At 46.8% G+C, this 14,265-nt stretch overlaps 1 protein-coding gene across 1 annotated transcript in view; it reads left to right on the plus strand.

Moving 5' to 3' along the window:
• Positions 1-14,265, plus strand: part of rxfp1 (relaxin family peptide receptor 1) — a gene marked incomplete at both ends in the record, with an annotated part of 58,061 nt that overhangs the window by 25,491 nt on the left and 18,305 nt on the right. Inside the window, 6 exons of the mRNA XM_084469165.1 lie at positions 546-629; positions 4,333-4,438; positions 10,137-10,208; positions 12,728-12,799; positions 13,771-13,842; positions 13,992-14,063. Of these exons, the coding sequence (XP_084325291.1) occupies positions 546-629; positions 4,333-4,438; positions 10,137-10,208; positions 12,728-12,799; positions 13,771-13,842; positions 13,992-14,063 (478 nt within the window). The remainder of the gene's footprint in view (positions 1-545; positions 630-4,332; positions 4,439-10,136; positions 10,209-12,727; positions 12,800-13,770; positions 13,843-13,991; positions 14,064-14,265) is intronic.

Consider the following 14,265-nt stretch of genomic DNA (forward strand, 5'->3'; position numbering starts at 1 on the left):
CAAACCAGCAGGTTTCAATCCAGCAGATCAACTTCAAAGGACATGTTTGGGCCCTCGTTTCTTGAACTCACCACCCAACAACACATAATTGCATTTTGACACAGAATATGTTCTTTTTCCCAGAAGCCTTTTGCTTATCACCATAGCAACAGTTCTTCCAGCAGGGGTGTCGTTAGTGGGGGGGGGGGGGGGGCCAAACCCTCCAGCCGACTCTCCAAGCTCCTATTGGCCCAGAAGACAACCTGTTTGTGTGTGTGTGTGTGTGTGTGTGTGTGTGTGTGTGCAGAGGAAGGGCGGAGGACGTCTTTGTTGGTTCATTTCACAGCTCCTTTCATCAGCGAGATGTTCCTGCTGAAGGCAGGAGGGTGTGTCCCCTGTGACGGAGAGAGGCAGGAACAGGCCGGCTCTCTGGAACTGGTTCTGCTCCCCTCTCTGAGGACGGGACTGGCCCTCACGCTCAGGATGGGAGCGTGTGCTGGATGGGATCATTGTTACATGATATTCATATCTTTCTATAATGGCGTATCTTTATTCTCTTGCTGCAGGAGACAACAATGGATGGCCGCACCTCTTCGACAGCTACTTCGGGATGCCTAACTCTGCCCCCGGGACCGGATCCACCACTTGCCGTAAGACCACCTAGTACAGACACCACCTGGTACAGACACCACCTGGTACAGACACCACCTGCTGGAGGCACCACCTACTGGAGACTCCACCTAATATTAGAGTATTGTATAAATACAAATAATTTGATGCACATTATGTAAATAGTTGTTTAAAAACTGATAAATTCATAGCAGATAATTATGAGCAGTTGAATAAGGGGTGGGAATACATAAGCTGCGGCTTCCTCCCACTCCTTATCGGACATAGACACTACATTTATTTTATAAATATTGTTTACAGCACTTTATAATTATTGTTGTTTTGTGTTTGTGTATGTGTATTTGTATGATGTGTCATACTTCATACTTCATACATATAGACGAAATTGATGATGAGTCTGGGGGCGGAATTCTGAGCCGTGCTTCCTGACACACAGAGTTTGGTACAGCTGAGTTAGTGTTGAGAGACTAGCAACTTTTTATTTTACTGCCTCTTACACACACACACACACACACACACACACACACACACACACACACACACATATATACACACACACACACACACACACACACACAAACAGTATCATCATCACCACCACCATCATCATCATCATCATCCACACATAGAATGCACTTCAGTATCAGGTTTTATCTTCTTCAGCACTTCTTTAATCCCTCCATCTTCTCTGCTATTCTCTATATTCTCCTGCATCATTATCATTATGATTATTATATTATGTTATGTCAGCATTTCCTTAAATTACAATATAATAAATAATCATCACTTCATCAATCATCAATCACCTTATTAACACTCAGCATACCCCATCTTAATAAATAAATGTATAGCAGCAGGTAGGGCTGAACGATTTATCATTTTCTGATCGAAATTGCGATTTCAGACAACACGATCACGTGATCGCCAAAGCCGCGGTTTCTTCCGTGTTCCTGACTGACCCGAGATCTGTTGTCAACTATTTATACCGGCACTTGAAAAATCACCACAGGCATTTGCACGACGAGTGCATGACGAAAAAGTCAGGTGAAAAGTCAACAATTCTGACCGCGGACCCTGTTATAATGTAATGTCCCCAATTAATGTAATGCAATTGGCCCGCCGGCATATATTTTGGCCCACTGTACAGTTTGAGTTTGACACCCCTGGTTTACAGAATAGATGTGCAATATTTGGGTGCTGCTGAGCCATAGCCCACCTATTATGTCTGACATATTTTTCAGAAGGCAAGAGGTAGGGTCATTTTATTTTAGTAAGAGTTTATTTTATTACCATTACTTTTCAATTTCATTTACTGTAAAGTTTCTTTTGTATTTTGTTGAACTCTTTTAACTTGACAAAATTAAGGATTTTTTGCTCTACTAGTTAAGTCAGTCAAAGATGGCTCTTTTAGTTCTTCAGTTGTAACAACTGCTGTTGGTCAAGGACTTGAGTTTACATGCATGTTTCTTAATAAATACATTTGAAATAAATTCTTACCTTTAGTTTTCATTCTTGCATTAGAGTAATGGCATGTAATGTTTTAATGGTATGATGTCATGTTTGTAAATATTACTGTTCATTGTGAATATTGCACTGAAGCTTGATTTGAAGAAAATCGTGGATCAAATCGAAATCGCAATATCTACCAGAAAAATCGCAATTAGATCTTTTCCTGAAATCGTTCAGCCCCAGCAGCAGGAATACCAAATCAGCCTAGTAGTGAGAACCTGTGTTGGACCATGAGTGTGGGCGTGATCATGAGAGGACCGTACTGAGAGCAGCAGTTCATCTGGAGACGTCTAAAGTTTTATATTATCCCACTCAATTATTGGTTTACTTTTTCTAATTGGTCCTACCAATTTAAACCCCTTCATATACAGTGGAAATAAAAACACAATTATATTCAAAAATATTAGTATGTTTGGTGCAAATAAGGTCAAAGAGCAGAGGGCAAAGGTCAGAGGTGCCTGTCGATGGGAGGCAGAGCTGCCAACAACAAAGAGCTCTCTTTCCAAATCCACAGCAGAGTGGATGATGAGCCAGACAGTGTCAGAATGAAGGACATGTCCTGTTGATTGTGGCATTCAGAGGAAATGATTGATTGTGAAGGAGGGGTAGGGTCTCACCAACGTGTTTCTCAAAGCCACCAAGGATTGGGATGGCAACGTTAAAGCAACACAAGTTCATCAGCGGAAAGAGTGAGTCAGTTAAGGCAGGAAAGAGTGAGTGAGTTCATCAGGGGAAAGAGTGAGTGAGTTAAGGCAGGAAAGACTGAGTGAGTTGAGGCAGGAAAGAGGGCCGGAAGGCTGAGCCGTGTATGAAGGCTGTGTTGCTTGTGTATGATATTCTGACCAGAGGAGAAGAGCTGGTTGAACAATATATCTGTATCAACACTCTGAGTGCTGAGTGGATTAGGGACTTATCAAGTGGCACTTATGATCCTTTGCCAACAAAGCCAGAGGTTTCATTACATACCCTGTGGTGCTTGAGACCAAACCCAGCATGCTCAGCTAGCCGTCTTCATCAGACCCTCCAAGTGACTGAAGAGCTGCTGAGCTTGTGTTCAGCCTGGGAAGATGTCTGCAGCCATGGGACGGCATTGAGCTGGTTGCCATGAACAGACTGGGAGGCATTTCCACCAAAGGAGCTCCATCCACGTCAGTAGGAAGGCTGACTGGTGACACTGGTACGAAATAAGAACGTTAGGGAAGGAAACTGCAGATCCAGCGGATGTTCTGCACTGCGTTGCACATGCTGGAAATATGTCATGTCTGTCGTCGTGAGATCCAGGAGTTACAGCAGCAGCTGGTCCAGGCCTTTGAGAAGAACTTGAGTCAACACGGGGTCATGTTCCCTTCGGAGGAGTCTGGCTCAGCAGGGGATATGTCCTGAGGAGATGTTATGTGAACATGGGGTGATGTTCCCTACTGAGAAGACTGGCTCAGCAGGGGAGGTATCCTGAGGAGATGTTCTGCATTAAGAGCAGAGGTGGGGAGGTAATGATCCGAATGGGTCATGGACCTTGCACTACTGGAGGACATCACACAGGAGCTGAACATCTCTAATCTGAAGCTCCAGAGCCTTTAGCTCATCCCAGCAGATCATCGAGTGTGATCGCCTCCTCCACAAATCTCTGCAACTCTGGAGACTCTGCATACAGCTTTCTGCCAAAGCCTCAGCAGTGATTTCCAAAGATGCATCTCCCCTGTGGAGGAGGGAACAGCAGCATGAATACCCCCCCAGATACATTTTACCAAGTTGATTATTACAACATCAAATTAAATTTAAAATGTTCTTGTATGAACAAACTTACTGGCCTTGATATACTCCAACGATTGCACCGGGTTAATGAATTGGATGATATTGATCATGTGGAAGAGGTGCAGGATCCTCTAGACCCAGAGATGTTTGTTGACCTAATCTATACACACAGCACAAAGTAGATCAGTGGGAGGTGGTCTGGGGCATGAACAAGCCCAGATTCTCTTCATGACTCTCTCATGACCCACACATCTCTGGGTGTTCACCTGTGTGTGTGTGTGTGTGTGTTTGTACTGTGTGTTTACTTCTCTCTCCCCTCTCCTCTCCTCTCCTCTCCTCTCCTCTCCTCTCCTCTCCTCTGAGTCTGTTGCTGTATGTATTCTGTTTCCCTAATGACTTTCTCTTATTCCTTCTCTAATACCTCCACCTCCTCCATGTGCTCCTCTCCCTCCTGCTGCTCAGTGCTAGGAGGAGTCCCAGAGGCGTGTCAGTGCCGGGGCCTGGAGGTGGACTGTGATGGGGGCGGGCTGCAGAGCGTTCCCTCCGTCGCTGTCAACGTCACCATGATGTGAGTGAGAACCACCTGAGGAAGGCAATGGAGCACACAATGGAATACTCCTACCCCCTCCTGCTCCTCCTTCTCCTCCTTTACTCCTCCTCTTCCTCCTCCTTTACTCCTCCTCCTCCTTCTCCTGCCTTACTCCTCCTCCTCCTTTAGGAGGAGTCCTATTCCTCCTCTTCCTCTTCCTTTACTCCTCCTCCTTCCCTCCTCCCCCTCCTCCTCCTCCTCTTCCTCCTCCTTCCCTCTTCCCCCTCCTTCTCCTCCTCCTCCTCCCCCTCCTCCTCCTCCTCCCTGTAAAGTGTGCTCAGTGTTGTTCCGCCTCTTCCCATTAGGTTGTTATCAGCTGCCCCCAGCTGTCTGAGCTCCTCTGAACTCCTCTCAGCCCCGTCCAGCGGCCGCGTCCACGTTATCTTCAGCCTCAGTCTTTGTTCTCCAGATGTCTTCTGTCGCTCCGTACAGCCGTGCTATTGCGTTGAAGTTCAGAGTTGTGCAGAACATGGCCGTTCACTTTCTTTCACTCAATATAAGTTTTGACCAATCAGGTTGCGGGGCTCTGGAGGCGGGGCTGTGGAGGTGGGGCTCTGGAGGTGGGGCTCTGGAGGTGGGGCTCTGGAGGTGGGGCTCTGGAGGTGGGGCTCTGGAGGTGCGGCTTTGTGGGCGGGCTGTGGAGGCGGGGCTCTAGAAGCAGGGATTTGGAGGCGGGGCTCTGGAGGCGGGGCTCTGGAGGTGGGGCTCTGGAGGTGCGGCTTTGTGGGCGGGCTGTGGAGGCGGGGCTCTAGAAGCAGGGATTTGGAGGCGGGGCTCTGGAGGCGGGGCTCTGGAGGCGGGGCTCCACAGGCGTGTAATTTAAGAACACAGAACCGGGCCGTACTAGTACAGTATATAAAGGATCTATAAAGGTTTCCTTCACTAAAATATCTTCTTAAAGAAACACTTCATATAATATGCTCATTATATGAATGAGCATCTAATAGCTTCACAGAATGTAGCTTAGCATAACATAGTGTAGCATAGCTTAGCACTACAAAGCATATTATAACTAGGGCTGGGCACGTTAACGCGTTAATTACCTGTTAACGCAATCTTATTTTAATGCAATTAATACAAATTGAGGCATTAAAGCACACTTTTTTTTTTCTTTTTTCCTTTTTTGAAAGGTTTTGAAAAGGTTTTGCCCACAGAATGTCAACATTCATATCAGAAATCATTTTTGTTTTTAGTTCCACTTATTTTACATTCAATTACACTTGCAGTAAGTGACAGTAAGTAAGCCTGTTAACAATTCACAAATCTGTGGTGCTACCAGGCGCGTAGCCACATTACGGCCAATGTGGGCCAGTGCCACTATGATTGACAGCTGGCCCAACCTATCAGAAGTGAAAAATTTGGCAGTTTGAAATTCAAGGAACAAAAAAATAGCCCATATTATAATGTCACACAAATGTGTGAGATAAATTTTGTTTCAATAAAGTATAATTATGTTACAAATATTTACAGAAATGCTCTTTTTGTTCATTTTTAATATTCTGCGCTTAATTCTGATTGGCAGACACGGATTAACGCACAGGCTACCCTAGGCTGCAGCCTAGGGTCCCATGTCTGAAGGGGCCCTGGATTGGCCAGATTATTTTAACATTTTCTTAAAATAAAAAAAAAGTGGCCCATAACAAGAAACATTAAAAAAGGAAGCAGCTGATTGGGTAGATGTGTGGGAAATGTAGCCAGTTCTCAAAGTCAATTGTGTTACTACGTCACGGCTGCTGGACAGCATAGTGCCAAAATGTTGAAAAAGCGAAAACCTCAAGTGTTTTCATTTGTCGATATAGCACCCTGACTATTTATGACTTTGCCTGTAACCAATGCCAGCGGGGAGCGCTCTTTTTCAATTGCCGCTAGTTGAAGATAGACTGAGATCCACGATGGCCCAAAACAGGTTGGATTTTACCAGCCTCAATAAGGAGTTCTCTGTCAGAAAAACTTCTAAAGAGTAAGAATAGGCCTATGTATTTATGATTGTGCTGCTGTGGCATTATTGCTGTTATTATGTAGGGCTAGATTGGGTAAAGATAGGCGGCCGCAGCGTTCTGAGCCCAGACAGACACCCAAAACGACTTGCTGGAGGCTGTTGCAGCTCTGCTGTTCCGTAAAATAAAAAGTGTGTTAAATGAAACCAATGAAACATACTATGCGTTGATCGCCAATTAATATAAAGACCAGGCAAAACGGGAGCTTGTAGCCCACTGCATTCGGTATATTCACCGGGGAATAATTAAGTGGGCAGTGGGTTTTGTTGCGACTGAAGACATGAGTGCAGCTGGCATATCTTGCAAAATTCTGGAAGTGATCAAGTCTCTGCAGCTCGACCCATCATTGCTATTTCAGTCTGGTGATGAGCATGTCTCTCCCTCTCCAACCCTCCCTCTCTTCCTCCCAATTCAGTGGCCACAATCTCTCTCTCTTTCTCTCTCTCGCTCGCTCGTGCACTGCACTCACAATCAGCATGCACCAAATTGAAAATCCCTGAAATGTTTGTTGAACTCGTTAGCCTTCTGTTATGTTTCGTAATTTTGAGTAGTGCCTTCTTCATAATCAACGTTTTGGGTTCAGGCTGTACAGACCGGCCTTTTTTTTTTGTTAGGCCTACATGGTTACAAAGCACGCATGCATGGATGATGCCTTTAATTCCCCCTGGGGATGAATAAAGTATAATCAATTATCCATGTAGCCTATTATTGTTTTCCATTAATCGTCTGATCTGTGATGAAATCACGTGTTGTTTAATTTTTGGAAAATTGGTGTACTGCCTACGTCAAAATAAAAATATGTAAAAAAAAGAGTGCATGGCCCACCCTACTTCACACCGCTGCCGTAGTCTATACGGAAGTATAAACTACCCTGCTCCTGAGACACAAGTCCCTCACAGTGAGGGCTAGGGTCTCACAGTGTGGGGTAGGGTCTCACAGTGTGGGGTAGGGTCTCACAGTGAGGGGTAGGGTCTCACAGTGAGGGGTAGGGTCTCACAGTGAGGGGTAGGGTCTCACCAACGTGTTGCTCAAAGCCACCAAGGATCGGGATGGCAACGTTAAAGCAACGCCCGGGGGGAGTGAGTTCATCAGTGGAAAGAGTGAGTGAGTTCATCAGAGGAAAGAGTGAGTGAGTTCAGGCAGGAAAGAGTGAGTGAGTTGAGGCAGGAAAGAGGGCAGGGAGGCTGAGCCGTGTATGAAGGCAGTGTTGCTTGTGTATGATATTCTGACCAGAAGAGAAGAGCTGGTTGAACAATATATCTGTATCAACACCCTGCTGAGTGGATTAGGGACTTATCAAGTGGCACTTATGATCCTTTGCCAACAAAGCCAGAGGTTTCATTACATACCCTGTGATCAGGGTTCTAAATTTACTCTTTTGATTACCAGCCAATTTGGCTGGTAACTTTCTAAAGTTACCAGCCAATCAGAATTTCCACTAGCCAAATTTTTTGCGGGTAAGGACGGGTGCAGGTTTGCAAATAAGAGCCGTGCAGGACTCTGCTCTGCTTATCTCTCTCCACTCCGCTCTGGCTCACACACACTCTCTGCCCCGGCCCCGCTCTTCCACTCGCGTCACTTTTTAAAATCCCCTTCAGCGCGAAACATGTATTTGCCACATCTTGCTCCGACTGTTTTTGACTGACTAATTTTAAAATGTTTAGCTACCCTGGCCTATACCCAAATTTAGGATTGAGTTGCAATCAGCAAGGCAGGTTAACGAGCACAGCGATGCAGCGCCCCCGATATAGAATGACGAGTTGGAGCGCAGCGACGGCACGGTGAAGGACATCAGCTCCACTTTTACCCCTGCCACCATCCTCCCTCCACCCATCCCCACCTCTGTTTTTACCCACTTTATCCCCCTCACCTCCGAAGAGGTAAATAGAATAGTTAACTCTAACCACGCCACCACCTGCCCTCTTGACCCTATCCCTTCCGCTCTCCTCCAGACCATCTCGTCGACCTCCTGCCATTTCTCACCGCCCTCATCAATCCCTCCCTCACTTCAGGCATTGTTCCGGCGTCTTTCACTGCTAGAATAAAGACTCTCCTCAAAAAACCAACCCTTGACACCACCGAGATCCAGAACTACAGACCAGTATCTCTTCTTTCATTCCTCTCAGAAACACTTGAACGTGCCATCTCTAACCAACTGTCCTCCTATTCCTCTCATTCCCCTCCTCTGACAAAGCCCTGATTGCAACGCACATATCCGAATGTCTGGCAGACGTCAGCACTTGGACGACTGCCCATCACCTGAGGCTTAACCTCAACAAGCTCCTCCTAATACCGGGGAAAGATTGCCCACACTTGGACTTACTGGTCACTGTCGAGAACATCACTTTATCTCCGTCTCCAACTGCCAGAAACCTTGGTGTGGTAGACAACCAGTTATGTTGCACCGCCAACATCACTGCAGTGGCCCGATCCTGCAGATTTGCACTTTACAACATCCGCAGGATACGGCCCTTCCTCACAAGGGAAGTAGCTCAGCTTCTAGTCCAAGCGCTGGTCATATCCCGCCTGGACTACTGCAACTCGCTCCTAGCTGGACTCCCGGTCTCTGCTATTAAACCTTTGCAGCATATCCAGAACAGGCAGCGCACCTCGTGTTCAACCTACCTAAATTCTCCCATGTGACTCCCCTCTTCCGCCACCTCCACTGGCTCCCTGTAGTAGCCTGCATCAGATCCAAGATGATGGTACTGGCATACAAGGCAGTCGATGGAACTGCCCCTGCCTACCTCCAAGCCTTGGTCAAACCACACACCCCAGCTGAATCCCTCCGCTCAACTACCTCAGCTGGACGTCTGGTACCGCATCACCATCATAAGAGCAACCAAAGGTTGATCAGCTAAATCACAACTCTTCTCTATCTTGGCGCCACAGTGGTGGAACAAGCTCCCTGCTGATGTCAGGACCACAGAGTCGCTCACCAGCTTCCATAAACTCAAAACCCACCTGTTCAGAGTTCACCTAGACTCTACATAGCCATTCAGTCCCTTATTTGTCTGTTACACTATTGTTTGTTGTATGTCCTGGCACTTGATGAACACACATAATGCAGGTTGTATTCATTCATTGTACTTAAATGTGTAGCATGAACTTAATTGTGTTGTGCATGCATGTTGTGTAGCATGTACTTATTTATGTAGCATCTGCAGTAGCTAGCTATCACTGCTGTATACGGGGAATGGGGTTAGCCTGGCGATTGTTAGTACTTGCACTTGGTTTTATGAACATCTTTACTGAACCGACGGCGATATATTGTTTCACTTCTTATGACAAATGTACTACTACAAATCTAAGTCGCTTTGGATAAAAGCGTCTGCTAAATGCCCTAAATGTAAATGTAAATATGTCCTGAGGAGATGTTATGTGAACATGGGGTGATGTTCCCTACTGAGGAGACTGGCTCAGCAGGGGAGGTATCCTGAGGAGATGTTCTGCATTAAGAGCAGAGGTGGGGAGGTAATGATCCGAATGGGTCATGGACCTTGCACCACTGGAGGACATCACACAGGAGCTGAACATCTCTAATCTGAAGCTCCAGAGCCTTTAGCTCATGAAAGCAGATCACACATAGCACCATAACATAACATAGCGTAGGGTAGCCTTATATAGCGCAGCATAGCCGAGCTAACCTAGTGATGTGTTGTTGCTCTGTCTCCCTGCAGGTCTCTCCAGAGAAACCTGTTGGGGAATCTGAACGGACGAGTCTTCTTTCAGTACCAGAGCCTCCGCAAGCTGTGAGTCTAGACTATGGTGTCTCCACCAACACCAGGTCCACTGACTCCATCAGTCTGTCTGAGTGACACAGGCCTTGACCTTAACGGTTGCCCGCTTGCCCGGGGCAAGTGAACTCTGTGATCGGGCAACTTAAATGTGAAATGTCGCCCGTTCGGGCAACTACAAGTGATTTTTTTTTTTTTTTTTGAAAATACACTAAATATGCCTACAAAATAAACGTCCTCCTATATCGCTGGAGCGGGGCTTTCTACAGTACTGTGCATCGGTTTTCGTTAAAACAGGATAATAAGAATCATAATGTTATGTTGTTTTTAATCCAGGAAAGGCCGCCGAGACAGGATTGCTTTTAACTCAATTTATTTGGTAAAGGTTTTCGTCTATTGTCTATCGTCTATGAAACAAAAGGAGAGGAATGGTATATAACATGCGCGGAGCGTCTCTAAGCTTTACATCTACAATACGCCGCCCAAGAGATTCTGCCTCCTCCCAGTTATATTGCTCCTTATATAAAGAGGTAAAGGTAGACTTCTTCTACAACGTTTAAACCTGCTCACTTCAGCCGTTTCTCAATACCAAGTACGCGGACTACGTTCTCGCGGACTTGGAAGTACGTACTTGGCAAGTCCGGACTTTCAAGTACGGACTTCCGAGAACGCGAGTACGCACCTGCAACTGGAACAGCAGCGGACTCGATGATGCATTCTGGGATATTTAACGGTCCCAAGTCCACACGAGTCACCTCCGATGCATCCTCGGTAGAACGGCCTCATCGAGAACGCATCGAGAACACTTCCGGGTTTTACGACAGTACTCGCGTACTTGGAATTGGAACAGTGCTTGGGCTACCACTGATGACGTTTATCGAGAACGCAAGTACACGAGAACACACGAGAACGCGAATTGAGAAACGGCTTTCATCTGTGTGCAAATGTGCACAAATGTTGCAGCCCTACCGCATGTGCTCGGTGCTGCCCCTTGTGGCTATGGGAGGATATTACCTTTTAACTATTATATGTGCTCGGTGCTGCTCCCTGTGGCTATGTGAGAATATTACAGCTGAAATATATTACAATAACAATAATTTGTGTTCAGTCACTTCCGTAGGCCTATAGCCAACAGCCACATATGGAATAGAAGCAAAAGAAGAGGCACCTTCTTTATGTTCCTTCAGCCTCGGAAAACTGGCCAAGTGCCAGGTAAATGTAACGGAAATAAATAAATAAAGACACCTGAAAATGATATGCCGCCAGGATATGAAAAAAAAGGCAAAGGGAGTTTCCGTGAGTCCGTCATGACGGATAAAAGTTAACCGATTGCGGTTTTGACTACCCTGCAATCGGATTCATCAAAGCCATTTCACTACATTACGGGTGTAGTATGTTGAGGACAGTTTAGGACACTGTATCGACAAAGATCACAACGACATGTTGTTGCTATCAATATTTGTGCGATAACAGCACTTAAATCTATGTTCCGGCTGCTATCTGTTTTAGGGACCGTCTACAAGTTACACCCCACAGACTTCACCGTGGAATTGTTTCAGGAAAGAAATGACCACAAATCAATAAAAACACATTTTGTCATGATGCTGTAGTAGTTGCCAATGGTAGGCTGTTACTTACTACAGGTGATTATTTGCTGATAATTTTGCATTATACATATCGGGATGCAATTAATAGTTTGAAATATTCACCAAAAATCAATAAATGAATGAAGAAATTATTATAATTCAACAAATACTTGTTGGTTTTATACATTTTCTTAATAGGCCTACATTTTCCATTTTGGGCGAGTATGTTTTGCTATTGGGCAAGTAAAACATAAAAGCTTATGCCGCATTTCCACCAGTTCAGTCTGCAAAGGTGCGGCACGGGTCGCGTTTCCACCGCCAAAAGTGGGCGTGACCCGGACTGAGCCATATTGAGCCATACTCCTCTCACAGTAATACTCTGTTGAGGTACTGAGACGCCTGAAAGGGTCCCGGCAAGTTTGAGCTACACGCGTCGTCCGTTGATTGGTTGACAGAATCATCCCTTCCGTGCGACAGGGGGATAACAAACAAACACAGTGCACACAAGGTATTTCTGGACAACGGCGAAAGCTTTGTTTGTTGAAGAAAATGTAGGGCAAAAGTTTGCTGTCCTTCTTGGACGTCCTACATTGTTGCTTGCTCTTTGTTCATTGTGCGCATTCTTCTTTTTCTATTTTTTTAGCAGGCTACACTGTGTCGGGCTGCTATGATATCACGATGCTTACGTAGCTGCCGTGGCTATCGCCGTCCGGCTTAAACCCCGCCCTACCATAAGGGTACTGGCGGCGGTGGAAACGCAAGCCGTAACTGAGTTGGGCTATACCGCACCCTCACTACTGGGCTGAAGCGTGCTGGGTCCGAAGCATACCCGCCAGTGGAAATGCGCCATTAATGTCAAGGCCTGGACACACTGAGTGACAGACTGAGTGACAGACTGTGTGTCACTCAGACAGACTGATGGACAGACTTGTTGGTTTCTCTCTGCAGGTATCTGCAGCACAACAGTATAGCAGCGGTCCACCCCGATGCCTTCAGGGGACTTTACAACCTGACACGGCTGTGAGTGGAAGAGCCCGTATCAATACCCGGATATGATATCAATACGTCCTTGTGCTGGTCCTGTCTGCTGCACTACGCTGCTAAACTCTGAAGGGTTCTTCTTCAGAATGAAAACCTTATGCATACAGTCCTGTGTGAAAATAGCACCTGGAGCACCTTGATTGGAAACAAGTGTTTCCATACGAGCTCCCCTTATGGGCTCCAGCCCACCTACATCAGCCCCTTTAGGTACCAGCTGTTCAACAGTTCAACGTGTGTGTTTGTAGTGATGTGATGTTCTGAATGCAGATCTGCATGTAGGAGTTTACACGTGTTGCTCTCCTCCCTCTTCTTTCCTCTCCTCTCTCTCCTCTCTCCTCTCTTCTTTCCTCTCCTCTCTCTCCTCTCTCCTCTCTTCTCTCTTCTCCTCTCTCCCCTCTCTCCTCTCTTCTCTCTCCTTCTCCTCTCTCCTCTCTATCCTCTCTCTCCTTTCTCCTCTCTCCTCTCTCTCCTCTCCTCTCTCTCCTCTCTCGTCTCTCCTCTCTCTGGTCTCTCCTCTCTCTCCTCTCTTGTCTCTCCTGTCTCTCCTCTCTCCTCTCTCCTCTCCTGTCCTCTCTCTCCTCTTGTCTCTCCTCTCTCTCCTTTCTCCTCTCTCCTCTCTGTTCTCTCTCCTTCTCCTCTCTCCTTTCTCCTCTCCTCTCTCTCCTTTCTCTCCTTTCTCCTCTCCTCTCCTCTCTCTCCTTTCTCCTCTCTCCTCTCTGCTCTCTCCTCTCTCTCCTCTCTCCTCTCTCGTCTCTCTCCTCTCCTTCTCCTCTCTCCTCTCTCCTCTCTCGTCTCTCTCCTCTCTCGTCTCTCGTCTCTCCTCTCTCTCCTCTCCTCTCTCTCCTCTCTCCTCTCTCGTCTCTCTCCTCTCTCGTCTCTCCTCTCTCCTCTCTCCTCTCTCTCCTCTCCTCTCTCTCCTCTCTCTCCTCTCTCCTCTCTCCTCTCTCCAGGTACCTCAGCTTCAACCAGATCTCCGTGCTCCTCCCCAGAGTGTTCCAGGATCTGCACAGGCTGGAGTGGTTGTACGTCCGTAATGAAGCCTCGCACTGATGTTAATACGGGTTTGGTATTCTGAGCAGCAGAGCTCAGGGCCCGGGTGGGGTGGTCCGTGTCGGGGGGGGCGTTGGCGTTGGGATGGACTTGTGTTGACAAGGAAATGTTTCTGTTGCAGAATCCTGGAGAATAACAAGATCAAACAGATCTCCTCCTTCACCTTCACCGGACTCAACTCCCTGGTCCTGCTGTGAGCTTCTCCTCATTGATCTGTCTCCTCATCTCCTCATCTCCTCACCTCCTCACCTCCTCATCTCCTCACCTCCTCACCTCCTCATCTCCTCACCTCCTCATCTCCTCATCTCCTCACCTCCTCACCTCCTCACCTCCTCATCTCCTCACCTCCTCACCTCCTCACCTCCTCATCTCTTCACCTCCTCATCTCCTCACCA

Source organism: Micromesistius poutassou (genome assembly GCF_964030765.1).
Source record: "Micromesistius poutassou genome assembly, chromosome: 6".
Lineage (NCBI taxonomy): Eukaryota > Metazoa > Chordata > Actinopteri > Gadiformes > Gadidae > Micromesistius > Micromesistius poutassou.